At 37.6% G+C, this 25,619-nt stretch overlaps 1 protein-coding gene across 3 annotated transcripts in view; it reads left to right on the top strand.

Moving 5' to 3' along the window:
- The first annotated feature begins 924 nt into the window (after positions 1 to 924).
- HSDL2 (hydroxysteroid dehydrogenase like 2) overlaps positions 925 to 25,619 on the top strand; it is a 65,438-nt gene continuing 40,743 nt past the window's right edge. For 2 of the 3 annotated variants that reach the window (XM_063081955.1, XM_063081956.1), the window contains exons 1-4: positions 928 to 1,076; positions 12,147 to 12,310; positions 13,364 to 13,462; positions 21,073 to 21,187. In XM_063081955.1, coding sequence (XP_062938025.1) covers positions 1,060 to 1,076; positions 12,147 to 12,310; positions 13,364 to 13,462; positions 21,073 to 21,187 — 395 coding nt within the window. In that variant the 5' untranslated portion in view covers positions 928 to 1,059. Of the gene's footprint in view, positions 1,077 to 12,146; positions 12,311 to 13,363; positions 13,463 to 21,072; positions 21,188 to 25,619 lie in introns of all 3 variants that reach the window. The other variant, XM_063081957.1, reaches the window with a different exon arrangement.

Below are 25,619 nucleotides of genomic sequence, written 5' to 3'. Positions count from 1 at the left end.
GCACCACGCTCACCCAGTGAGCTAACCGGCCATCCCTATATGGGATCCGAACCCACGGCCTTGGTGTTGTCAGCACCACACTCTCCCGAGTGAGCCACGGGCCGGCCCTCCCTGTCTCCCTTCAAGTATGCCACAGGCTTTAGATCATGAGGGTAGTTATGTCCAAGTATACTCCCAAAAGCGAACCTGAATTCCTGCACTGACCTCATTCCAGCATGCCTTCCACGAGTAAAAATTTTCTTCTTCAAATTCGATTTTTGTTGCCGAGATATCGGTCAAGAACAGGAAAACTAGAGCTTACTACGAATTCTTCAGTGCGACTTTGGCAAAGCTCTGTTCCAGAAGCTGCCCCTCACCAGACTAGCTACAGACGTTCGAGGTCAGGCCGGCTTCAGTCCAGATTCAGCGGGAGAGTGGAAATGAGACGCTGGCTGGCTTCAGGCAGAAAGTGAATTTCCGCCGAGGTAAGCGTTCCTAAGAGGGGCCTCCGGGGGGCGTCCGCAGCCGGACAGGCGCCCAGGCTCGGGCGTGGGGGAGAACGCCTAGAGCCAAAGCACCCCCAGGTCAGGGATTGCCGAGGAGAAGCCGGTCCCTCGTGCTCAGGTCCCTAGCGAACTACGCAACTGGTCACCCTCCTGCCCGGTGCTGGCGCCGGAACACAGCGGCGCGACAAGAGACCCCCCCCAGAGCCCGGAGGAAAGGTGTACGTAGGGGCTGACGCTCCCAGGACGCTAGGCACAGCGGGAGACCGATTGTCACCGCAACGTCCCGGGACAAGGGAGGGGCAGAGTTGTTTCTCAAAGCGCTTGCGCAGAGAGCCGGTTTCCAGGGCCCAGGCTGCGGGGGTGGCAGAAGCCAACGCGGAGTTCCGGAGAGGTCCACGTACGCGCTGGCGCACTCAGCGATCTCCGGCTGCTTTGATCGTCTGTCCCCGCGCGGGCCTCGGGGGCGGGGTCCTGGGCGGGGCTAAATGCGGAGGGAGGATCCGCCGTTCCCTCGTCGCTGGCAGTTGCCCTTTGCCTTTGCAGCCACCGCCATCTCCTCTGATCTGCGAAAGTCATGTTACCCAACACCGGGTAAGGGGATCTATCGGGCGTCGCGCGGGGAGACCTGGGCGGACGTACCTCGCGGCTTGGTGGGGCCGCAGTGGATTGCTAGGGCCGGCCCAGGAAGGTGGGAGGGTCAGTGAAGCTGCCGCGACGCTCTCTGGAGCTCTGTTCCGAGCTGGACGCTGTTACCTAGAATCTGCGGTAACGCGCGAAAGGTAACCCAGGGTGGGATCCTACTGGGTGGCGGCCTTGTAAAACTCTTACGTCGAGAATGGGTTACCCCGCTGCCCCCAATGCTGGCCCTACGAGGTTAACAAGAGCTGCGTCTGTAATTCTAGGTGCAAATTCTAGGTGAAAGGTCACTGGAACGGCTCGTTACTTAGCGAGCTTCCACTTGTTCAGAATGCTCAATTCTAGAACAATAAAGTAATGAGGTGCTTAAAAAGTGATTTCAAAATTAATAAGAAGTTAACCTGATCGTAAAATATGGGTGTCTTGGGGGGGTTCATTTAAAAAAAAATTTGTGTGTGGTAAAATACACAGAACATAAAATTTGCTATCTTAACCATTTTTAAGTATACAGTTTAGTAGTGATAAGTGCAACCAATCTCCAGAATTTTTTTCATCTTGCAAAACTGAAACTCTGTACCCATAAACAACTCCCAATTCCCCCCTTTCCCTAGCCCTTGACAATCTCTATTCTATTTTTTATTTCTATAAAGTGTAGGTATCTTGAGCTGAATGACATGTTGTCCATTCTGAAATTTGCTTGAAACATACAGGCACATGACCAAAAGATTTACACAGTTCAAAAGGGTGTGAGGTAAAAAGTGAGTCTCCTCATCCTTAAAATCCATTCCCGCAGTTACTGTCTGGTATGTTTCCATTCTGTGTATTTATAAACATATTTTATATGCCATCCAAACATATACACCATTTTAAAAAATAGTAGCAAACTCTATTTTTGGCCTTGCTACTTTTACTTAGTATATCTTGGGTCATACATTTTTAGTACATGTAGATCTTCCTCCTCCTTTTTAAAGGATGCATAATATTCTATTATACGGATGTACCCGTATTTATTTAGCCTGCTCCCTGTTGTTGGATACCAGATCATTTCCAGTTTTTTGCTACTCTGACTTTGCTTCCATGATTATCCTTGTATTCATCTGTACATATGTGAGTGTATCTGTAGGATAAATTCCTGGAAGCGCGATTGCTGGATCAAAGAGTATATGCACTTTAAATTTTGGTAGATGTTGCCAGATGATCCTCCAAAAAGGCTGCACACCCAAAAAGATGAATGAGATTTCCTAATCCAACATGTTGGCAAATAGCAAAACATTTATTTATTCTTGTGTCTGTGTTTTTTTTCTTTTCTTTTTTTTTAGTTTTTTGTTGTTTTCAGCAAAACATTTAATAATTAAAATAATTAGAGGGAAAAAATGGTGACTTCATTATAGTTAAAATCTGCATTTACTTAATCACAAGTGAGGATGAGTATGTTATTTTTATCTCTTTTTTAAGATTAGGAAACAATCATATTATCTTTTAATTCTGTTTTTCCACAAACTTTTTGAAATACACTTGTATATTTAAACCAGGGGCAATTTGACCCCTAGAGGACATTTGGTAATGTCTGAGAACATTTTTGATTGTCAATTGAAGGGGGATGCTAATGGCATCTAGTGAGTAGAGTCCAGGGATGTTGGTAAACACCTTACAATGCACAGGCAGCTTCTTAGAGCAAAGAATCATCTAGTCCAAAATGTCAGTAGTGTAGAGGTTGAGAAACCCTGATTTAAAGCCATCTGTGTATCTTTTATTTGCCTGGCAGTAGTGAGGTTTTTGATTGATCTCTGAGAGGTCTGTATATTTTTAAAATTTGTCCTTTAACATATGTGTTACACATTTTTCTCAGTTTTTTAAATTGCATCTTGACTTTGATTATACTATTTGATTAATGTTAAGAAATGTGTTTTTATGAAGTCACAGTTATCAGGTCTTTTTAAAAAGGCTTTTGTGTTTTTGTGACAAGCCTATAAGGCCATCTTAAGCCAAGATCTTTTTGATTTTTTTTTTTTTTTATGTCATTTTTGTGACTGGTACTCAGGCAGTGAGTGCATGGCCATTCCTATATGGGATCCGAACCCGCGGCGGGAGTGGCGCTGCGCTCCCAGCGCTGCACTCTCCGAGTGCGCCACAGCTCGGCCCTTAAGCCAAGATCTTTTTAAAATTGATGTTCTTCAAGTATTTTTATGGTTGTACATGATTTTTATATTTTTATAATATATTTATATTTTATATATTTTTTCCACTCAGATTTTTCATCCACTTGATACTTATTTTGGAATAGGAAGTGAGTTTAGAAGTCCATTTGATTTTGGTTTAGATTTGGGTCCAATTGTCCCAGTAGCATTGACCTAATAGTTAATCCTTTCCTTATGTTAGAAATTCCACCTCTATCGTGTATTAAATTCTTGTGTGTATAGGGGTCTGTTTCTGGACATTTTGTTCTGTCACTTTGGTCTGTCTATTCAGGAACCAGTAACAAACTATTTTAATTAGTCTAGTTTTAGAAAATGTTTAAATATCTAGAAAGGCTAGTTCCCACCTCATATGATTATTTTTCAGAATTTTCCTGTTTTTTCCTGAGTGTTTGTTTTTCCAAATGAACTTTAGAATAATTTGTATCATTTTAAAAAAATAATAGTTCTTTTTTAAAATAGCTAACAAAAACTTCATCATGTTTACCTGATTTGAAGTACCAGAGCATTTTATTAAATCAAAGTATAAGTTAACTCTGCATTAGCAAGTTTTAGCCATCTATCAGTGGTACTGAGAAATTTGGGACCTTTCTTTGAAGTGCTTTTGCCTTCTCTATTCTGGTTCTAATGCTTTGGAGCTGGAAGAATTCCTTAGTAGTACATATCTGGGTTTCCTTTGCCCTTTTTACTACCAGTGCCTGAGACTCTGCGTGAAGAAGAGAATGCCCTTTCTCCTACTGGGAGTTAATCCAACTATACTGAAGGTGAAGTGATACAGGACTTTTTAAAGCAATAGTTGGGATATTTTCATATAAATACTTACTTTAAAAAATCACTTTAATGTTCTGTGTATGCTACATTAAAAAAGAAGGGAAAAAGAAGCGAACTATAAAAAAGAGGGGTAAATTACATACACACATATAGAATGTGTTATATATATGTATGTATGTGTGTTTTTGCATATTTTTGGGGAAAAAGCACAATAAGGATAAACCAGATATTAACGAAACTGGTTACCTACGGGAACTGTGTAAATCTTTTGGTCATGTGCCTGACTTTTGTAAGGGGCTTTTTTGTTGCTGTTTTTTTGTTTTTTGGCAGCTGGCTGGTACAGGGATCTGAACCTGTGATATTGGTGGTGTTATTACCATGCTCTAACCGAGTCCTCTGTCTGGCCTGCCCTTTATAAGGTTTTGACTTTTTTTTTTTTTTTTTTTCTTTTTCGTGACCGGCACTCAGCCAGTGAGTGCACCGGCCATTCCTATATAGGATCCGAACCTGCGGCCGCTGGGAGCGTCGCTGCGCTCCCAGCGCCGCACCCTCCCGAGTGCGCCACAGGCTCGGCCCAGGTTTTGACTTTTGAATCATGTACATGTTTTACAACGTTGCTCACCAAAAATGAGGAGCCGGAAAAACTAAAATTGAATTCCGTCATAAAAAAATGAACTTAACTATTTATTAAACTTATTGGATAAACATATGGAGAAAAAGTAATTTTTAACATAGTAATTTGAATGCCTTTATAGGGATTAGTTCTAAAGACAAAAAAGAAGTACAAAGAAATCTTGAACTTTACTTACTAGATTTATTAGTGGTAGTGGTATTAGTGTAGTAATTCAAATACTGTTGTGTCTTCTAGGATATACCTATCTCTTATTGCTCTGCTTCTTTAACAGAATGGGTGGAATCCTAATTCTCTCCTTTGCTATGGGTGAGAGCATGTTACTGCATCCTGGAAAATCAATTTATATTCCCTAACTGGCCTGCAGGGCACTTGTCCTTTTCCTTTCAGAAAGCCATAATACTGTTAGCATCTCATCCTCGTTGCCGAAACTGCCAAGGTCTGGGTTTTCCCTTTATCAAGTGTTTAACCTAGAAATTTTAACATGTGTATATAACTTATTAATGTCTATGGTAAATAAAATTTTAGCATTCTCCCAAACAATATAAGGACCTAGAAACGTTAAACTTGGATCACTCAGTTTTTAACTTACGTTAGTGTAGCGATATATTCTAATTCTATCTTTTTTAACCCCAAGCATTTTCTTTTTTTTAGATTTATGTACTTATTTACCAATATTTTTGGTTGTCATATTTTCTTGCATCTCAGACCTTCCATCTGGGAACACTTTTCTTCTGACTAAAGTACATTCTTTAGTAAATAAGACATAAGAAAGAAAGAAAAAGTGTGTGGATTAGAATGAAATAAACAATGCTGTCATTATGTGTAGATGATATTATCCTGCACAGAAAACTAAGATAATGCATAACTAAATTATTAGATTTAATAAAAAGTTTGACAAAATTACAGAATATAAGTCAACGAAGAAAAATAATTTAGATTTCTGGGCCGGCCTGTGGCTCACTCGGTAGAGTGCGGTGCTGATAACACCAAGGCCCTGGGTTCGGATCCCATATATGGATGGCTGGTTCGCTCACTGGCTGAGTGTGGTGCTGACAACACCAAGTCAAGGGTTAAGATCCCCTTACCGGTCATCTTTAAAAAAAAAAAAAAAAAAAAAAAAAAAAAAAATTTAGATTTCTACACATGAACAAAAATCTGCAAGCAATAATAGTACATAGCAATAAAAATGAGAAGTTCAAGATCCCAAATATGGACTCTACTACAGGACAAATGATCTGTACTCTTCAGCAAATAAATGGCATAATGAATGGAAGGGAAACTGGTACAGATAAAAAGAAACTTATAAGATATAACAAGATATAACAACTAAGTTGTTATAACAACTAGCAAATAAGGTTGTTATAATAACTAGTTGTTATAATAACTAGCAAATAAGGTCTTTATTGGCACCTGATTTGTTCAGACTAACTAAAAATACATTATTGAGATAGTTATAAAAGTTTTAATATTGACAGATACTGGATGATGTTGAGGAATTATTGTAAATTTTCTTAGGTATAATAATAACATTGTTATATAAAAACTTTTTATCTGTTAAAGAAGTAAATACTGAAGTATTCACAGGTGAAATTATATGACCTCTGGAGTTTGCTTTCTGATAATTGCTTTCAAAAATTTGATAATTGTTGAATAAACATGGGAGCTTATTATATTGTTTTATTTTCAAATTTGAAAATTCTATAATAAAAATTTTAAAATGGTTTTTAAGTATCTTTGCACTAATTGTTTATTGGTTGCAAGGGAAAGAATAGTAACTATACAGTGGAGAAATCTGATAACACTATGGTTAGATGATCAAAATTAACATTATCAGTAAAGGGCCGGCCCGTGGCTCATTCGGTAGAGTGCGGTGCTGATAACACCAAGGCCACGGGTTCGGATCCTATATAGGGATGGCCGGTTTGCTCACTGGCTGAGCGTGGTGCTGACAACACCAAGCCAAGGGTTGAGATCCCCTTACCGGTCATCTTTTTAAAAAAAAAAAAACATTATCAGTAAGTACAGATGAATGTTATATGCTTCCCAATGTGATACACTGAGGAAGACACAATATCACTTATTCTGGCTGGGAATGCATAACTTGGATCTAATCATGAGGAAATAGATGAATCCAAAATGAGGAGCATTGTCTTTTTAAAAAGGAATGGGGATTGTAGTCTTCAAAAAGTCAATATCATAAAAGACAAGAGAGGCTGCAAAAATGTTCTAGATTAAAGAAAACTGAAGAGATATATTAGCAAAATGCACTATCTGATCCTAAACTGGTTCTTGTACTGGAGGGCAAAAATTGCAATAAAGGGCATTACTGGGTTAATTGACAAAATTAAAATACTGATGGTATATTAGATAAAAGTTATTGTATCAAAATTACATTTACTGAAGTTGATAACTCTACAGTGAATATATAGGAGAACAGGCCATCATGTAATCAACTTACTCTTAAGTGGTTTGGAAAATATAAGATACATAGAAGGAGGAAGGGAAAGAGAAAAAGAGAAAATGAGCACAAATGCTAAAGCAGTGGGCTAAAATATCAATATATTAATCTGGGTGAAGGAAATATGTTTATTCTTTGTACTGTTCTTATTTTTGCAACTTTTTAGTTTGAAATTATTTACAAATAAAAATTTGAAAATTGAAAACAACAGTGGAGTACCAAGGAATAAAAACAATAAAAGATGAATAATACCTTTCTGTAGGAAATTATATAATTATATTGAAAAACATTAAAGACCTAAATAGAGAATGATACCATGTTAATGATTGGAGCACTCAGTGTCTTAAAGATGTCAGTTCTTAGATTGAATTATAAATTCAATACAGTTTCTCTCAAAATCTCAAGTGGTTTTGCTTGTGCAATTAGATATGCTGATTCTAAAATATATTTGGAAAAGCAAAGGTCTAAGCGTAGCCAAGAAACTTAAAGAAGAACAAATTGGAATTATTTACCTTATCAATTATCAAGGCTAATAAAGCTATTATAATTAAGAGAATGGAACAGAATAGAGAGTCTAGAAGCAGATCTATGTATTTATGAAGAGTCAGTTTATGACAGATCTGACATTGAAGAGCTGTAGGAAAGATGGGCTTTTCAGATTTGGGACAGTTGGTTATCCATATGGGAAAAAAAAAGAATTGGTTCCCTACCTCAGTTCATACAGAAAAATTAATTGTAGGTGGATTAAAGACTGACCTGTAAGAGGTAAACTGTACAACTTTTGAGAGTCTTAAGACCCGAAAGCACTAGCCATAAAATAAAAGATTTATAAATTCTGCTACATGAAAATAAAGTACTGTTCATCAAAAGATATTATAAAGATAGTGGAAAAGCAAGCCACAGATGAGAAGATATTTATATATAATTTGTAGACTTGTGTGAATCAATAAGAAAAAAACATGTAGAAAAATAGGCAAAATGGGAATCTCATGGGAGAAGGAACATAAGCAACCATTAACATATGGAAATACGTTCAACCTCAATAATTGGGGAAGTGCCAATTAAAACCACATTAAGATACCATTTCATATTACCAGATTGGCAAAAAATTTTTTAAAAATTTTAAATTTATTATTAACATATTCATTCTTACAAATCATGATATTTCTTTATGCCCTTTGCCCAACCTGTCACTTCCCAAACCCTTCCCTACCTCCCACCATGGCAAAAGTTTTAAATGACTGACATTACCAAGTGTTGGGGAGGTTGTGGAGCTATGGGAACTCATACTCAAAGCTGCTACGTGTAGAAATATTAACCGCTTTGGAAAGGGATTTGGCATTATTTGTTAAAGTTGAACTTCAGTATGCGTTTCAGTTATCTATTGCTGTGTAACAAATTACCCCAAAATTTAGTGGTTTAAAACAACAATGACTTATCATTCACAATTCTTTGGGTTTTCTGAGTTCTTCTGCTCCATATGCTTGTGAGTTGAGGTCATTCATATGGCTGCATTTATCTGGGAGCTTGACTGGAGCTAAAATGTCCTAAATAGGCTCCTACCCTCCAGGGTCTCTCTCCATGTGGCCTTTCATCGTTTGGTGATCAATTTACTTCTTTGCAGCATGGCATCTGCCTTCTAAGAGAGAGAAAGTGGAAGCTGCCAACCTTCTTATGGCTTGGAAATCCCAGAGCATCACTTCCATCACATTCTGTTGGTCAAAAAAAAGTTATAAGGTTAACCCAGACTCAAGGGAAGGGGAAAATATCCTCCTCCTCTTGACAGAAGGAATGTCAAAGAATTTGTGGTCATCTTTAATCTTTAACAATGTCCTATAAGCCAGCAGTTTCACCAGTAGGTATATACCCTAGAGAAACTTGTGCACAAGTGACTGGAAGATGTGTATCAGAATATTTATAGCAGCATTGTTCATAACAGAAAACAAACAACAGGAAAACCTGGAAGCCACCCCAGAAGTCCCTAGACAGTAGAATGAATAAATAATTTATAGTATGTTCATACGTGGAATATCATATATTTGATAAAAATAAAATCAGTGCACTACTTGCATCAACATGAATAAATCTCCAAACAATGTTTGAAAGAAGCAAATCTTAGAATAACATATACTGTATAAATCTATTATCTAAAGTTCAAAATTAGGCAAAACCTAAATGGTATATTGTTTAGATCATGGTTAAGCAGGTTTTGTATAAAGGTCCAGATAGTAAATATTTAGGCTTTGTGGGCCAAGAAGCAAAATTGGAGTTATTATATAGATACTTATACAACAAGAGAGAAAACTGATTTCCACAATATTTTTTATTGTCGAACTCAAAATAATTGAGTTTTTTGTAATACAGTTCTACTAATGAGAAGAATGGAAGTCTATTTTGTGGGTTGAGGGTGGGTGGGGGGTTTGTGATAGTTTCCTAGGTACATAACAAAGTACCACAAATTGGGTGGCTTAAAACAGAAGTTTAATCTCTCATGGTTGTGGACACTAGAAATCTGAAGTCAAGGTGTCAGGAGGGCTGTGCTCCTTCTGAAATTCTGGGTAGAATCCTTCCTTGCTTCTTCCTAGCTTCTGGTGGTGGCCAGCAATCCTTGGCATTCCTTGGCTTGCAGCTACATCACTCCAGTCTCTGCCTTTGTCATCACATGGTGTTCTCCCTGCATAGCTTTCTTCACATAGTCTTTCCTCTTCTTTTGAGGATACCAAACATATGAGATTAAGGGCCCGCCTACTCCAATATGACTTCGTCTTAACTAACTATGTCTGCAACAATCCTGTTTCCAAATAAGGTTACATTCTGAAGTATTGGAGGTTAAGTACTTACACATGTCTTTTGGGGGGACACAATAACAGAGAAGCAGTGTTTTGCTTAATTTGGGGTTCAAATTTAGTGTTACCTATCATCAAATTAATCCCAAATGTTCATCAGTAAAAGTCATTTTTGGGTCAGGCCAGTCTGTGGCTCACTTGGGAGAGTGTGGTGCTGACAACACCAAGTCAAGGGTTAAGATTCCCTTACTGGTCATCTTTCAAAAAAAAAAAAAAAAATCATTCTTGGGTTTGGGTCGCCATACTGGCCAGCTGCCAAAAAAAAAAAAAAAAAAAAAAAATCATTCTTAGCTGTAGGACCATACACAAACAGGTGGTGGACCTGAGTTGGCCTGTGGGTCATAGTTTACTGGCCCCTGCTGACATAGATACATAGTTATGAGGAATATTACAAAGCAAGGGAATGAATAGTAATATTTAAGAGAGTTTTTACTTTGTGGATAGGGAAAGGAAGGAGGATAAGCTTGAAGAGGAATAGACAGGTGGCTTCTGGAGCATTGGTAGTAGTCTTTGTTTTGGTTAATGAGTACTTTACTGTTTGTTTTAATTTTGTTCTCTAAACTATATACTTTTTGCGGGGGGAGCTGCTGGCCAGTATGGAGATCAGATCCCTTGACCTTGGTGATATAACACTGTGCTCTAACCAACTGAGCTAACCGGCCAGCCCTGTACACATTTTTTTTTTTAATATGCTCTTGTATGTTTCCTATATTTCACCAAAAATAGTCCCCGCCTCTCTCTCTCTTCCACACTTCATCCTCCTTCTTTTTTACCAAATCAGTTATTGCTAAAATTCTTCTCCCACTTTCACCTCTGATGTCTTACTTCTAGAGTGTAGTCCTTTAGGTCTGGGCAACAGCCTTATGCTCTTTTATTAACAAGCCTGCTTATCTATTACTACTCTGGTTACTGTCCCCTTTTCTCTTTGCTGTTGTCACTTTTGCTGTCCTCTCTTCATCCTTCTCCTTAGGCAAATTTTTTTTATTTGCCTTTACAAAGTAAACAAGAAAGTGGTTTTCCCTCCCTGTTATCTTACTTTATCTGAGATGTTTCCTTCTCACCTAGCAATTGAGTAAGTGGAAAGTTTAAAGTTAAAATGGAAAGAGTGAAGAATGAAATGGGCATAGGGAATTGTTAGTACACTTGCATCAGGATATTTTGGATCAACTCTCAGCTCTTTGCAAGCCTTCTACATTTGTTGGTTTAATAGCTTTATTGAAATATAATTCAAATACCACATAATTCACCCACTTAAAATATACAATTCAGTGTCTTTTAGTATATTCACTAAAAGTATTGTGCAGCCAGCACCACAATTAATTTTAAAACCTTTTCATCATCCCCAAAAGAAACCCCTCACCCCTCAGTTGTCAACCCCCAACTTCTCCCAACTTCCAGCTCTAGGCAACCGCTGATCTTTGTGTCTCTATAGATTTGCCTGTTCTGGATATTTTATATAAATGGAATCATATGATATGTGAAACTTTGTGACTGGCTTCTTTCACTTAGCAAAATGTTTTTGGTTCATCCATATTGTAGCACATACCAGTATTTCATTTCTTTCTGTTGCTTAGCTATATTCCACTGTATGGATGTACCACATTCTATCTGTCCATTCATCAGTTGATATACATTTGAGTTGTTTCCACTCTGGCCATTATGAGCATCCATTGAAAAATTATTTGTTTTTAGATAATGTATTTTAAGTGGTATGTATTCACTGTAGAAAATTTGAAAAATATTGAAGAATATAAAGCATGTGATAAAATTTATACATAATCTCACCACTCAGAAATAGGCCTTCTTAGTTTTTCCGTGGGGAAAAAATGCATGCTTATGTAGTTTATTCTCTTAATTCCTCATTTCTCTTTAAGATGTACTTTGAGCAGATATTATTTGCCAGATCACAGCAAGACTGGCCAACTGCAATTGTCATAAATAATTTACAGGTCATTGTGTAATGGGAGTACAGTGGAGTTATTAGCTATCAGATGGGCAGGGAGGAAGGTTTAGAGAAAAGTTCACAGAGGAGGAAAGATGTATATTATGAAAATGCTCCTGATACTAGTTAGTAAATAAAACACTGAGATTTCTAATAAGGTCATCTTTGTTCTGTTGTAGGCAGCTAGCAGGATGTACAGTTTTTATCACAGGTGCAAGCCGTGGCATTGGCAAAGCTATTGCATTGAAAGCAGCAAAGGATGGAGCAAATGTTGTCATTGCAGCGAAGACTACCCATGCACACCCAAAACTTCCAGGCACAATCTATACTGCTGCTGAAGAAAGTGAGTATGACAATGTCATTTCATGAAATGTCCTCATAGTGGTTTCAATACATAGAGGATTTGCTGGAGAGTTTAATTAAAGCTATTTGAAAGCTACTCTTAAAATAATTTTATGTGGTTAGAAAAGTTAAATATTTATTTTGTCATCTTAGAGCAGTGGTTCTGACCGTTTTTCTCCTCCAGCATTTTTAAGCTGTATTAAAAAGCATGTCTTAACCAAGGTTCAGGTTTTGATCACTGTACTGGCCAGCCACCAGGAAAAAAAAAAAAAAATCACGTGTCAGGAGACTGGTGGTTCTTAGATATGAGGAGGAGATGTGGGAGTGGAAGTGGAGAGGAAAGAATTTGAGGGGTGTGGAAAGGAGAGAATTTGAGGGGTAGATGGTGTGAACACTTTGAGAAAGCTCCCCATGTTATTTATTCTCTGGGCAATTTGCAAGCCATTATTTTAATAACTTTCACTTGAAAAGTAATTATCATGTGCTTATATTCAAGGCATTGTGCTAGGCCCAGTGCCAGGAGGGAGGACTTAAAAATTCAAGTTCAATTCATAAGGCTGTTAATGTTATTGTGGTTATGTTAGAGGAATGCATATGAAATGCTTATGAGTGAAATGGTGCCGGGGATTTATTTTAAAATATACCAGCAAAAAAAAAAAAAAAAAAAAATGGAAGGGGGCGATAAATTAAACAATCATTGAAGGTAGGTGATGGACTCATGAAGTTCACTATATGATTCTTTAAATTTTTTATACTTTTTGAAATTTCCATAATAAAAAGTTTTTAAAATTACTATCCATTTTTGGTATTAATTATAGCAAAAATTAATAGAATTTTTTAAAAACCTTTTTTTGTTTTTTTATAGAGTTGGCTTCGCTAATCCGAAGCTGATTGTGGCTAGTCAGTCTGTCTTACTGTATGGTAGAGTCACCAGGTAGTAAAACATAGTTATCTATATTGATTTTATGAAAATAGGCTACTTTTTTGACTGTTGAATCAGAATGAAAGGTATAATATTTGAATGCTTTAATGCCTTTTCGTTTATTCTTTGTAGTCGAAGCAGCTGGAGGAAAGGCCTTGCCATGTGTTGTTGATGTGAGAGATGAACAGCAAATCAGTAATGCAGTGGAGAAAGCAGTTAAGAAATTTGGAGGTAGTGCCTTCATTCTGAAAAACTATATAGAATATTGGTAAAATATAGGTGTAACTATAATTTTAATTTTTACATTTGTTTTGATTTTTTGGATTTTCTGAGTCTTGGAGTGTAAGCAGAAAACAAGTATTTGCACATAGAGAAACATGGTAGGGCCGGCCAGTTAGCTCACTTGATTAGAACATCATGCTGATAACCCCAAAGTCAAGGGTTTGAATCCCTATACTGACCAGCCACAAAAAAAGAAAGAAACATGGCTTAAGACCATCTGATGACTTTTTAAGAAACTGTTAAAAATTATTTTGAATAATGTAACAAACTTGCCACCCAAAATAAAGTAAGGACCTTGACAGTAACATATCTAACCAAATGGTTCCCCAGATCTCATCTTCTTGCCTCTCCCCAGTTAATGTAAAAGTTATTGGTGACTTTCTTTTTTTTTTTTTTTGGCTATTAAAGATTTTTTTTTTTTTTAAATTTTATTTTGTCGATATACATTGTAGCTGATTAATGCTCCCCATCACCAAAACCTCCCTCCCTTCTCCCTCCCCCCCCTCCCCCCCAACAATGTCCTTTCTGTTTGTTTGTTGTATCAACTTCAAATAATTGTGGTTGTTATATCTTCTTCCTCCCCGCCCCCCGGTTTGTGTGTGTATGTGTGTATGTGTGTGTGTGAATTTATATATTAATTTTTAGCTCCCTCCAATAAGTGAGAACATGTGGTATTTCTCTTTCTGTGCCTGACTTGTTTCACTTAATATAATTCTCTCAAGGTCCATCCATGTTGTTGCAAATGGCAGTATTTCATTCGTTTTTATAGCTGAGTAGTATTCCATTGTGTAGATGTACCACATTTTCCGTATCCACTCATCTGATGATGGGCATTTGGGCTGGTTCCAACTCTTGGCTATTGTAAAGAGTGCTGCGATGAACATTGGGGAACAGGTATACCTTCGACTTGATGATTTCCATTCCTCTGGGTTTATTCCGAACAGTGGGATGGCTGGGTCGTATGGTAGATCTATTTGCAATTGTTTAAGGAACCTCCATACCATTTTCCATAGAGGCTGCACCATTTTGCAGTCCCACCAACAATGTATGAGAGTTCCTTTTTCTCCGCAGCCTCGCCAGCATTTATCGTTCATAGTCTTTTGGATTTTAGCCATCCTAGCTGGGGTTAGATGGTATCTCAATGTGGTTTTGATTTGCATTTCCCGGATGCTGAGTGATGTTGAGCATTTTTTCATATGTCTGTTGGCCATTTGGATATCTTCCTTAGAGAAATGCCTACTTAGCTCTTTTGCCCATTTTTTAATTGGGTTGCTTGTTTTCTTCTTGTAAAGTTGTTTGAGTTCCTTATATATTCTGGATATTAATCCTTTGTCAGATGTATATTTTGCAAATATTTTCTCCCACTCTGTTGGTTGTCTTTTAACTCTTTTAATTGTTTCTTTTGCTGTGCAGAAGCTTTTTAGTTTGATATAATCCCATTTGTTTATTTTTCCTTTGGTTGCCCGTGCTTTTGGGGTCGTATTCATGAAGTCTGTGCCCAGTCCTATTTCCTGAAGTGTTTCCCCTATGTTTTCTTTAAGAAGTTTTATTGTCTCAGGGTGTATATTTAAATCCTTAATCCATTTTGAGTTGATTTTAGTATACGGTGAGAGGTATGGATCTAGTTTCATTCTCCTGCATATCGATATCCAGTTTTCCCAGCACCACTTGCTGAAGAGGCAGTCCCTTCCCCAGTGAATAGGCTTGGTGCCTTTGTCAAAGATCAGATGGCAGTAAGTGTGTGGGTTGATTTCTGGATTCTCTATTCTATTCCATTGGTCAGTGTGTCTGTTTTTATGCCAGTACCATACTGTTTTGGTTATTATAGCTTTGTAGTATAGCTTAAAGTCAGGTAGTGTTATGCCTCCAGCTTTTTTTTTTTTTTTTTTGCAGAGCATTGCTTTGGCTATTCGTGGTCTTTTATTGTTCCATATAAATGTCTGAATAGTTTTTTCCATTTCTGAGAAAAATGTCTTTGGAATTTTGATGGGGATTGCATTGAATTTGTATATCACTTTGGGTAGTATGGACATTTTCACTATGTTGATTCTTCCAATCCAAGAGCATGGAATATCTTTCCATCTTCTTGTATCCTCTCTAATTTCTCTCAGCAGTGGTTTGTAGTTCTCATTATAGAGATTTTTCACCTCCTTGGTTAACTCAATTCCTAAGTATTTTATTTTTTTGGTGGCTATTGTAAATGGGCAGGCTTTCTTGATTTCTCCTTCTGCATGTTCACTATTGGAGAAAATAAATGCTACTGATTTTTGTGTGTTGATTTTGTATCCTGCTACTGTGCTGAAATCATTTATCAATTCCAACAGTTTTTTTGTAGAGGTTTTAGGCTGTTCGATATATAGGATCATGTCATCTGCAAACAGGGCCAGTTTGACTTCATCTTTTCCAATCTGGATGCCCTTTATTTCCTTCTCTTCTCTGATTGCTCTGGCTAGTACTTCTGATACTTATTGGATAAAATGCTGTTACCTTATTGGCATTCAAGATACGTATTTCACACTCTGATCTCAATGGACTTTTTTTGGTTCCATCTTTCTTTTATACCTCTACATAAACTCCCTTCTTCAGCCAAAATGGTTTACTTCCATCTTCTTACCTTCAATTTTTTGCATCTTAACTTTTTCTCTTCCCCTTCATGAGGCCTCATCAGCCCACTCTCCACCTTTGATCTTTCCTGAATGCTCCCTTCTTTGTCTTTAAAATACTTTGTTTATATGCTTAAATCTCATCTCTTTCAGAAGATCCTTATCTTATACTACTTTAGATCTTAGTATTTCTTTCTTCTCCCCAGTGAGCTCATAAGCTTGTAGAAGGGAGGTGTTGGGGGTTGAATTAAGGCTTTGATGGTATTATAGCAGGGCGCCTAGGCATGTCCAAATCCTGCCCAAACCGTTACACTCTCCTCCATAATGTTCCAGAGTACTGTATGTACAGTTGACCCTTGAACAACATGGCTTTGAACTGTACAGGTCCACTTATACACGGATTTTTCCCCATATATACTGTAAATGTATTTTCTCTTCCTTATGATTTTCTTAATATCATTTTCTTTTCTCTAGTTTACATTATTGTAAGAATACAGTATATAATACAAATAACATACAAAATACTCATATGTGTTAATCAACTGTGTTATCTGGTCAACAGTAGGCTATATGTAGTTAAATGTTTGGGGAGTCAAAAGTTATACACAGATTTTCGACTGTGTTGAGGGGAGGACTGTTCAAGGTTCAACTGTGTGTGTGAGGGACATTGGCCAGTGGAAAACACAGTAATGCTTTAATGTTAGCGAGGCTTTGCTTATAGTCCCAATGCAGAGCGCTGTGCTGTGGTGTACTGGACTGAAGCACAGAGCTTTGGCTCAAGTGGGACCTCCTCCTTTAAATCTAAAATCTTACCCCCCTGGCTCACAGCCTTTCCCAAAGTAATGTGAATGCCCATGTGAGAAGAGGAGAGAAAATTCAAAATTATGTTTTTTCTTACTGATAGGGCCCCAAATGTGGAAGAGAAAGGAAAGGAAACCACACTGAAGTGCAGGAATTTTTATCTAAAATGACTTCACCTACTAATCAAAGTGGCTGATTAGTGCCAATTATGACTTAACTTAATAAGTTTATTCATTCATTTATAAGGAGAAATTAAGGGGGAAAAGTGGATGGGGTAGGTGGCATGAGCTTTTAATTCCCCTGTATTCATCCAGTTTCAGTTCTTTTTGCTGATCCATTGTGTCTGTCAACTAAGGGTGAGTTTATCCTCCTTGGGGAATAAGATTATCAGAATATAAAAGAGGGCTGTGACCACCTTTGTCTAGGCCCTATCTCAATCTTTCTGTCTTATAATTCTACTAGAGAATATCAGCAGTTCAGCCGTTGCCTGATATTGTCCCAAGAAACCTCTGAAATTGGTTAAGAGGGGACATTAGTTAAAGGAAATGCTATGGTCTGATTGTCCCCTCTAAAGCTCGTGGAAGTTTGATCGCCAATATGGCAATGTTGAGGGGTGGGGTGCTTTGGAAAGTGATTGGATCATGAGGGCTATGCCCTTACAAATGGATTAATTAATTCATGGATTAATGGGTAATAGGTTAATGATGGGTGGGTTATTATGGGAAGGGCACTGGTGGTTCTATAAGGAGAGCAAGTGAGCACATTAAGACGTGCTCTTGCCCTGTTACCATGTGATACCCTGTGCTGCCTTGGGACTCTGCAGAGAGTTCCCTTCAAGAAAGGCCCTCACCAGGTGTAGCCTCTGGACTTTGGACTTCCCAGCTTCCAAAACCGTAAGAAATAAATTTCATTTCTTTATATATTACCTAGTTTCAGGTATTCTGTTATAAATGACAGATAACAAAGTAATAGAGGTATGCAAGGCCATATTGTACAGGCCCAGAAATCACCCTCTATTTAATTTCCCATCTTCAATTCTAGCTGTGTCATCCAATCTGGTTTACCAGAATTATACATTATGTAATACATGATAGTGCAGCCAAATAATATATGCCTGAGAGTGTCAAAATGTAAAGCGCCTGCATTTTCCAGTATTGGGCTCCTGCAGAGAAATAGAAATCTCACAAATTAAATTCTTCTCCTGTTGTTGAACTGTGTTTACTGAGAACTTAAAGATCCAAATTGAAATCTCCCTTTCTTGAAAAAATTAAATCCTAGAATTCTCTCCTCTCCAATTTTCTTATTCTACTTAGTCCCAGCCAAAGAGGGTTCACTGAGATTCACAAGTGATCTGTATTTCTTTCCTTGCCATTGTAACTTGTCATCTTCCGTTGGATGTGGTATTGTCCCTTCAGCATCTTCAGTGTTGGATTAATCCAGCTTTGCCAGTTGTGTGATCTGCTTTCCCAGGACTAGAGAGAGTGGACAGAGAACATGGTAGGGACAAAAGGAAATCTTGGATTTTGTTTCTTCAAATGCCAGTTGATCCATGTTGTTGACCTGGCATTCATGAACTAGGAATTTCAATTCAGTGGGTAGAAATCTTTAGTTACGAGGATATGTCTCCCATATCTTTGGTGGGGACAGATCTTCCTGTCTATTTTGCTATCTGTTGTTAAGAGGGGCATTGAAAATACTCCTATCTTGTTAAATTTACAAATTGGTAGTGGAGTTATCTCTATTTTGGGGTCTTTCCTAAGGTTTCTTTTCCTTCCTCCTTAGTATCACTTTGATTTATTTAAACTTTTTTGCTTTCATTTCTCCTATTAATTTCTGCTTTCCTGACACTCCAATACAGAATTGAGTGAGCTCTGTTTAGTGATTCAGCTTCTACTGTCTCCTAATCAGGGTGGACACCACATTCATAAGAGATGATTCCTAGCCCTTCTCTTTTTTTATTGTTGTTTTCTGTATTCTTTTTCCACAGAGATCCAAGCCTTCGTTTTTTGTTCATTAGGTTTTACACTGTGGTTGCTACTGCTATGGCCTTCTGATTTGGAATTCTGTAGGCCTTTGAATTCTATCTTTTGGGGAAGACTTTACCTTTTGTCCTGATATTTGCCTCTGCTGGAAAATTGTCATGAACAAAGTCCTGAGCAGTTGATGATGTTTTCAAACCTATGCCCGCAGAGTTCTCTGCCCCGTGATACTTCCTATCTCCTCGCCTTCTCTTACCTTCAGAGTTTTTCAGGCCTTGAGTAAATTATGCTATTTCATAAACCACAGAAGCATTCTTTCCAACCACCTTTTTTGTTTTTGTCTGCAGCAGGCACACATATGCTTTTGTGTGTCATTCCCCACTGTTGTTCCCTGATCTGTTTTCTTTTTTCATTTCTTTTTTTCCCACAGCTGGCCAGTACAGGCATCTGAACCCTTAATGCTGGTGTTATATAACATGGCACTCTTTCCACCTGCGCTAACCAGCCAGCCCTGATCCATTTTAGTCTGGCCAATCTGAGTTTAGAAATTTTAACCTGCTTTTTAAATTGGATCTTTTTTTTTCTCTATCATGGCTAATTCAAATACAATTTGCCAAATCAGTATATATTCATTCCTCATCTGAATACTTTGCTTCCAGGCCCAGATGTTTGCTTTGCTAACATACTTGTCATCCCGTAGTGAGAGAGATGAAGTCAATAAAGTCTGGATTTGCCCAAGGTGTCCACTGATTGGAATAATCATTACTAGCTTCATTTGCTACCCTGCTGTGTATGGTAATTCTGCACAAGTGCTGTATATACCCGTAAGTCGAGCATCTCATCAGACCTACACTCAATTTGCTCTGCTCCCACCTGGCCTCTTCTTTAGTGCCTATTATCTTTTTTGTCTCTTAGGTCATAGCAGTGTGCCTTGTGTAGAGCAGCCACTCAGTGATTATGTCATAGTGATGAGGTTGAGCAACTCCTAGCTTTGTGAACTGAGAAGCAGGTCCTGGATTTAAAAAATCTCACAGGCCTTTGCCACTTGTGAAGGCAACCATTGTTATGATGTTCATACTGGAATGTTTCACAGGACCTGGAACTTAGACATACAAATTATTTACTAAGTTTGAGTTTTGTTAAATGAAACTAAAAAATGTAATATAGTTGAATCCAAAGTTATTCTAAGGATGCGTTGTAAGAAAACATTAGCAACATAAGCTCTATACTGAAGAATATGAAAATTGAATATTTTGAGAGAGGGTAATAGAAGAGGTAGGAGAATAACAAAACATATTTATTGCAACAGTCCAACTTCTGAAGTAGAAATTGTGATATTTCTACTCGATGGAATATTAACTGCCCTTTTTTGTGAGTTTATTATTTAATTTTTTAAAATTGTGATAAATACATATAACATAAAGTTTACCATGCTAACCATTATTAAGTGTACAGTTCAGTGACATTAAGTTCATTCATATTGTTGTGCAGCCATCATTAAATAACCTTTAAAAAGAATAAATGAAGACCATGTAGAAACAAAGGGAAATGGGTGACTTAGTTTTATATTTTACCATTTTCATTTAATGTTATCTCACTAAGCATATAACTACAAAACATGTTGCATATAAGTGGGAATTGGCTAGGACATGCAGAAATAGTTATTCTAGATTTATTTTATTTTTTGCATGTGTGTATGAGTCACTAAAACAACATTTATCTACTTCAGTGATTTGCTTGGGATTGAAACTTTAGGTCTTTCTCTTTGCCCAGTTCTAAAGACCAGAAAGGAGCCTTTCCCTTTAAGTAAGGGGCTTGGGGGAAGGGAAACTAGTATGCCTGGAAGCAGGGCAGACCTTGGAAACATGCTAGAGAAGAGGGAAGACCAGGAGGTAAGAGAACAAGGGTGGAAGCTGCAAACCACTAAGGATCAGGCCTCCTTGTAGTTTCACATGGAGCTCTGAGGATTGGCTCTGTCTCCATTGTGTCAGTGAAAATCACATGGGTGCTGTTTTGAAATAGCTGCTGAGTCTTGCATTGGTGTATTGGTCACTCATATTATCTAAAAGAAGTATTTGTGAATTAACTGAGGGTTCAACTATATAGGTAAAAGCTTTCTTTTTTGTGATAAAAAGTCTAACTTACATTAAAATGAAGTTGATTATTTTAAAAACAGGAATTGATGTTTTGGTGAATAATGCCAGTGCTATTAGCTTGACCAACACATTGGAAACACCTACAAAGAGAGTGGATTTGATGATGAATGTGAACACCAGAGGCACCTACCTTACGTAAGTTAGAAAGAAGAGTTATGGGAGAGAATGTTGCACTGTTTTCTCAGAGAACTCACTTTTTTTTTTTTTTTTTTTTAAGATGACTGGTAAGGGGATCTTAACCCTTGACTTGGTGTTGTCAGCACCACGCTCTCCCAAGTGAGCAAACCAGCCATCCTTATATAGGGATCCGAACCTGAGGCCTTGGAACCTGAGGCCTTGGTGTTATCAGCACCACACTCTCCCAAGTGAGCCACGGGCTGGCCCTTCAGAGAACTCACTTTATTGTAAACAGATTTGAACCAAATTAGCAGTACAGTTTAAAATCTAGTCAATCCTTATAAAGACCTAAGAGTGCTCCAAAGTCAGCAGGTAGAATTTTAAATAGTTTTAGTCAGTGCTCCTTTTCTCTGTGAACCTAATAAAGACTAAAAGTGTAACTCAAGCATTTTCAAATATTTACATGAATAATACATATGTGTATTCTGTGTCTTTCATAGTCTTCTGCTTACTCAAGCTGACAATAAACTCTCCTTCCTCTGAAAAAGACTTGGGGTTAAAAAAAAAGACTCGGGTTTTAGTTCTATAAATAACAACAAGCTCATTATGAATCACACTTTAATGTAACCAACAAAAAGGCTAATGCTATCTTGGGCATTATCAGGGGAAATGCAGAATGTAGAATGAAAGAGAATGTAGTCATGATCTGTTCTGGATTAGTCAGACAATCCACCTTTTTATTTGTCCATTCATTTATTTATTTACTCTCAGGTGCTTTCATTTTCCATGTGGTTATAAGGATACATTAACATGGAACTTGCTTCTCTGCCTTATATGTATCTCGTTATACAGAGAACAGGTAGTTAGGAGCTTAGGCTTTGGAATAAGACTGCCTGGATTCAAATCCTAACACCCACCCATCCTGACTTGCTATTTCATAACATTGGACAAGTAACTTAACCTCTTGCAGATTCAATTTTCTTATTTGTAAAATGGCATTAATAAAGTTAATAGGGAGCTGATAACACCAAAGTCAAGTGTTCAGATCCCCAAACAGGCCAGCTGCCAAAAAATAAAGTTATTAGGGTTGGTCACGGGAGTTAAATGTAGAATTTATTAAGTTAGAGTCCTGAATTTTGTCCTCAGGTGTGTTTTGTTGGGTCTGCAAAAATTCATGCTGAGAACATATAAAAATTTGTTTTCAGGGCTGGCTGGTTAGCTCAGTTGGTTCGAGCACGGTGCTGATAACACCAAGGTCCAGGGTTTAATCCCAGTACTGGCCAGCCGCTAAAAAAAAAAAAATTTGTTTTTAGTTATCCTCATTCAAAATCTCATTAGTTGCCAGCTTAGGACTTTTTTTTTTTTTTCTTTTTTCGTGACCGGCACTCAGCCAGTGAGTGCACCGGCCATTCCTATATAGGATCCGAACCCGCGGCCGCTGGGAGCGTTGCCGCGCTCCCAGCGCAGCACCCTCCCGAGTGCGCCACAGGCTCGGCCCTAGGACTTATTTTCAATAGGGTTTGTGTTTATTTTCAAATAAAATAAGCAATGCTGCTATGTGATAAAATTACAGGTCACATGAAAAAATTATCAAAGTCTTTTACAGCTGGAAACTTTGTAAAAGAATTTCAATTGAATGTTAACACTTGCTGTTTAAACAAGTGTTTAAAAATATAAATCTAACCAGGAATACTGTTGCTCAGCGTGTTAAATTAGCCAAGAAAGGTACATTATATGAGTAAGCTAAATCATTTGTGAGTACCCATGACATGAACATCAGGAAATGACTTGTTAGGTATTGAGAAATGTCTTGGAAAGTTTAAGGTAAATTTGTCAAAATTAGCAATTATAACTATAGACAGTGCTACTGTAATGGTCAGTGTTAACTTAGACCTATTAAAATCTAAACTAATGTAGATATGTTTTGCAAGGGTGCTGAAATTGTTTGTTCATTGTATTATTCACTGGGAATTGCTCTCTGCTAAAAAAGTTAAAAACAGACTATGTTGTCTTTCCACAAAATGATCAATACAAGTAAAGCATTGAATTATTGTAGATTTGTCTAAATTAGTAATCATGACTATAGATTTGGCCTTTTTAACTGACATTATGATTTATGTATATACCAATGTATGGTTCCTTTTGCTCTTTTCTTGTGAAGTTGTATCTTTGGAAAGCCCATATTTGGCGAGAACAATAATGGCCTCCTTTCCTATTCTGAGGTAAAATGAAGGTGATAGTCTAGACCACAATTCTAGATTTGAAGGTTCAATTGAAAACAAAATGAAACCAAAAACCTCTGACTTCAAACTATAGGAAAATGAACTGTGTTCAATTATCTTTCTCAATGAATACCATTAGTACAGTTGAAGAACTGCAAACAGAAGTTATAAGCTCTAGGGCTCTAAAGTGCTAAAAACTAAATATGAGGAGGTTAGCATAACAGATCTGCAAATATCTCAGGAGTAGATACCCTAAAAATAAAAATCCTTGCACAAAAATTCTATTCACTGTTGAAAGTTTCTACATTTATTAACAGCTGTATATTTTTTAAAAATAAAATTGAATAAAATTAAATATTGCTCCCAGTTAAAAGCATATTGCAATGCCAAATAAAAGACCTTTGGGCCAAAGAAAAGTGTCTGGATTTTTGCTCTCTATAAAAAGTATGTTATAAAATGAAAATTCGTAGTGAAATATTTCTATTTTAATTTGTATTTTTCAATTTTAATTTAATATGTAATTCCCAGATATAGTAGTGAGTGGGAAAACACACACAGAAGTATGTTTCCTCTATGCTCTTACTTAACAACAATCAACAACACACAGAGGACACACACACAGACTTCTGTGACCAGATATGTGGGGATTTCTCCCCACAGGCAAGCAAGCAGCCAGTTCTTTAGTGGACACCAGGTGGGTGTCCTCCAATTTAACTATGACACTATCTACCGGGGGATAGCGTCAGATCCCACTGGTGAGGGCTCAGTCCCCAAACTGACCCCACTTCAGATGACGGTAGCAAGTCGTGGCCTCTGGAACTTCTGACCAACCAGCTGTAAATTAGGGTTCCCACAACCCCTTCCTTGGGTTTGATTAGTTTGCTTGAGCAGCACATGGAACTCAGGGAAACGTGTACGTATATTTGCCGGTTTATTGTTACCAAGGATACAGATGAAGAGATGCATAGGGCAAGGTATAGGAGAAGTGGCATGGAGCTTCCATTCCCTCTGTGGATGTGCCACCCTCCAGCAACCTCTGTGTGTTCAGCTGTCTGGAAGCTCCCCAAACCCTGTGCTCTTGGGATTTTATGGAAGCTTCATTATGGAGACATGAGTAAAGCATGCACAACCATGTAGAGATGTGATTGGACGAAAAAGGTGTGATCTAACAGTGAGAGACTGGGTGGAGAAACTCAGCAAGGCCTGTTTGTTCAGGTTCTTCTTGACTTATCTGTGTAGCCTTCCTTCCTTTCAGACATGGGGCAGAACCCCTCCTGAAATAGGGGTTTTATGACTTACAATCAGCTAAGATAGGTCAGAGAACTTCCTGCTTTAGGGAGAAAAAGGAGCAGGTAGAAAGAGAGCAAGAGAAGGTCAGAGAGTATCATGAGCCAGGAAACATGGATGAAAACCAATATATAAATATCATAATGTCACACTAGTATATGTGTTTGTATCATATTAAGTGTTTATGGAAGTTTAGTAATAAAGTTCAATTGTATTTCTGAATGGTTGATTTTTTTCATTTCCAATTTACTTTATTCGTTTACTCAAATGCCCCTCCATAGGCCTTGGAGTTTGCAACCCTGATTAAGTAAAGTAATTCATGAAAAGTAATAAATGCAGTGCCTGGCACACAGTAAGTTTTCAGTGAACTTAACTATTTTATTAAGCTGAAGGTGTTAGTATCTGAATGTGGCGCTAAGAGTTTTCAATATAGTATATAAGATAGGGTGTGTTACTGTGACAAATGCACCTGATGTAGGATTAGTAGTGTTGAGGGCCAGGCTGGCAAAGTGCAGATGGAAAGGTTTTGTCTAAAAGATCAAAGGAAGCCTCATGTTTATAGTTAAATGAAATGAGCTCTTTCCTTTCAGTGTAAAATATGGTCTTAATGCCTGGAATAGATGTAGTTTGTTTCATATTGGTGCCTTGAGGTTCAGTTTCACTGTTTTAATGAAAATCAGCCATAATATTGTTTACCCCTCCATACCTCACCCCCACAAAAGTGAAGCATCTTTGAAAATGAAAAACAATATGTACAAAAAACCCTTTAGTAGTATTGATTGTATTTGGCTTGTAAGCTTGAAAAGACATTGCAGTTGGTAACAAGAGTGTTACCAACATTTGGTAATAAAAAACTGACTTGAAAGAAGAATGGACTAATTCTGAGTCCTAGAAGTTATTGAATGTGAAATAAAACTATAAAATAGTTAAGCTATAATATT

Source organism: Cynocephalus volans, chromosome 17 (genome assembly GCF_027409185.1).
Source record: "Cynocephalus volans isolate mCynVol1 chromosome 17, mCynVol1.pri, whole genome shotgun sequence".
NCBI lineage: Eukaryota > Metazoa > Chordata > Mammalia > Dermoptera > Cynocephalidae > Cynocephalus > Cynocephalus volans.
The sequence above is the reverse complement of the archived record's forward strand: the minus strand, read 5'-3'. Positions and strand labels throughout refer to the sequence as shown.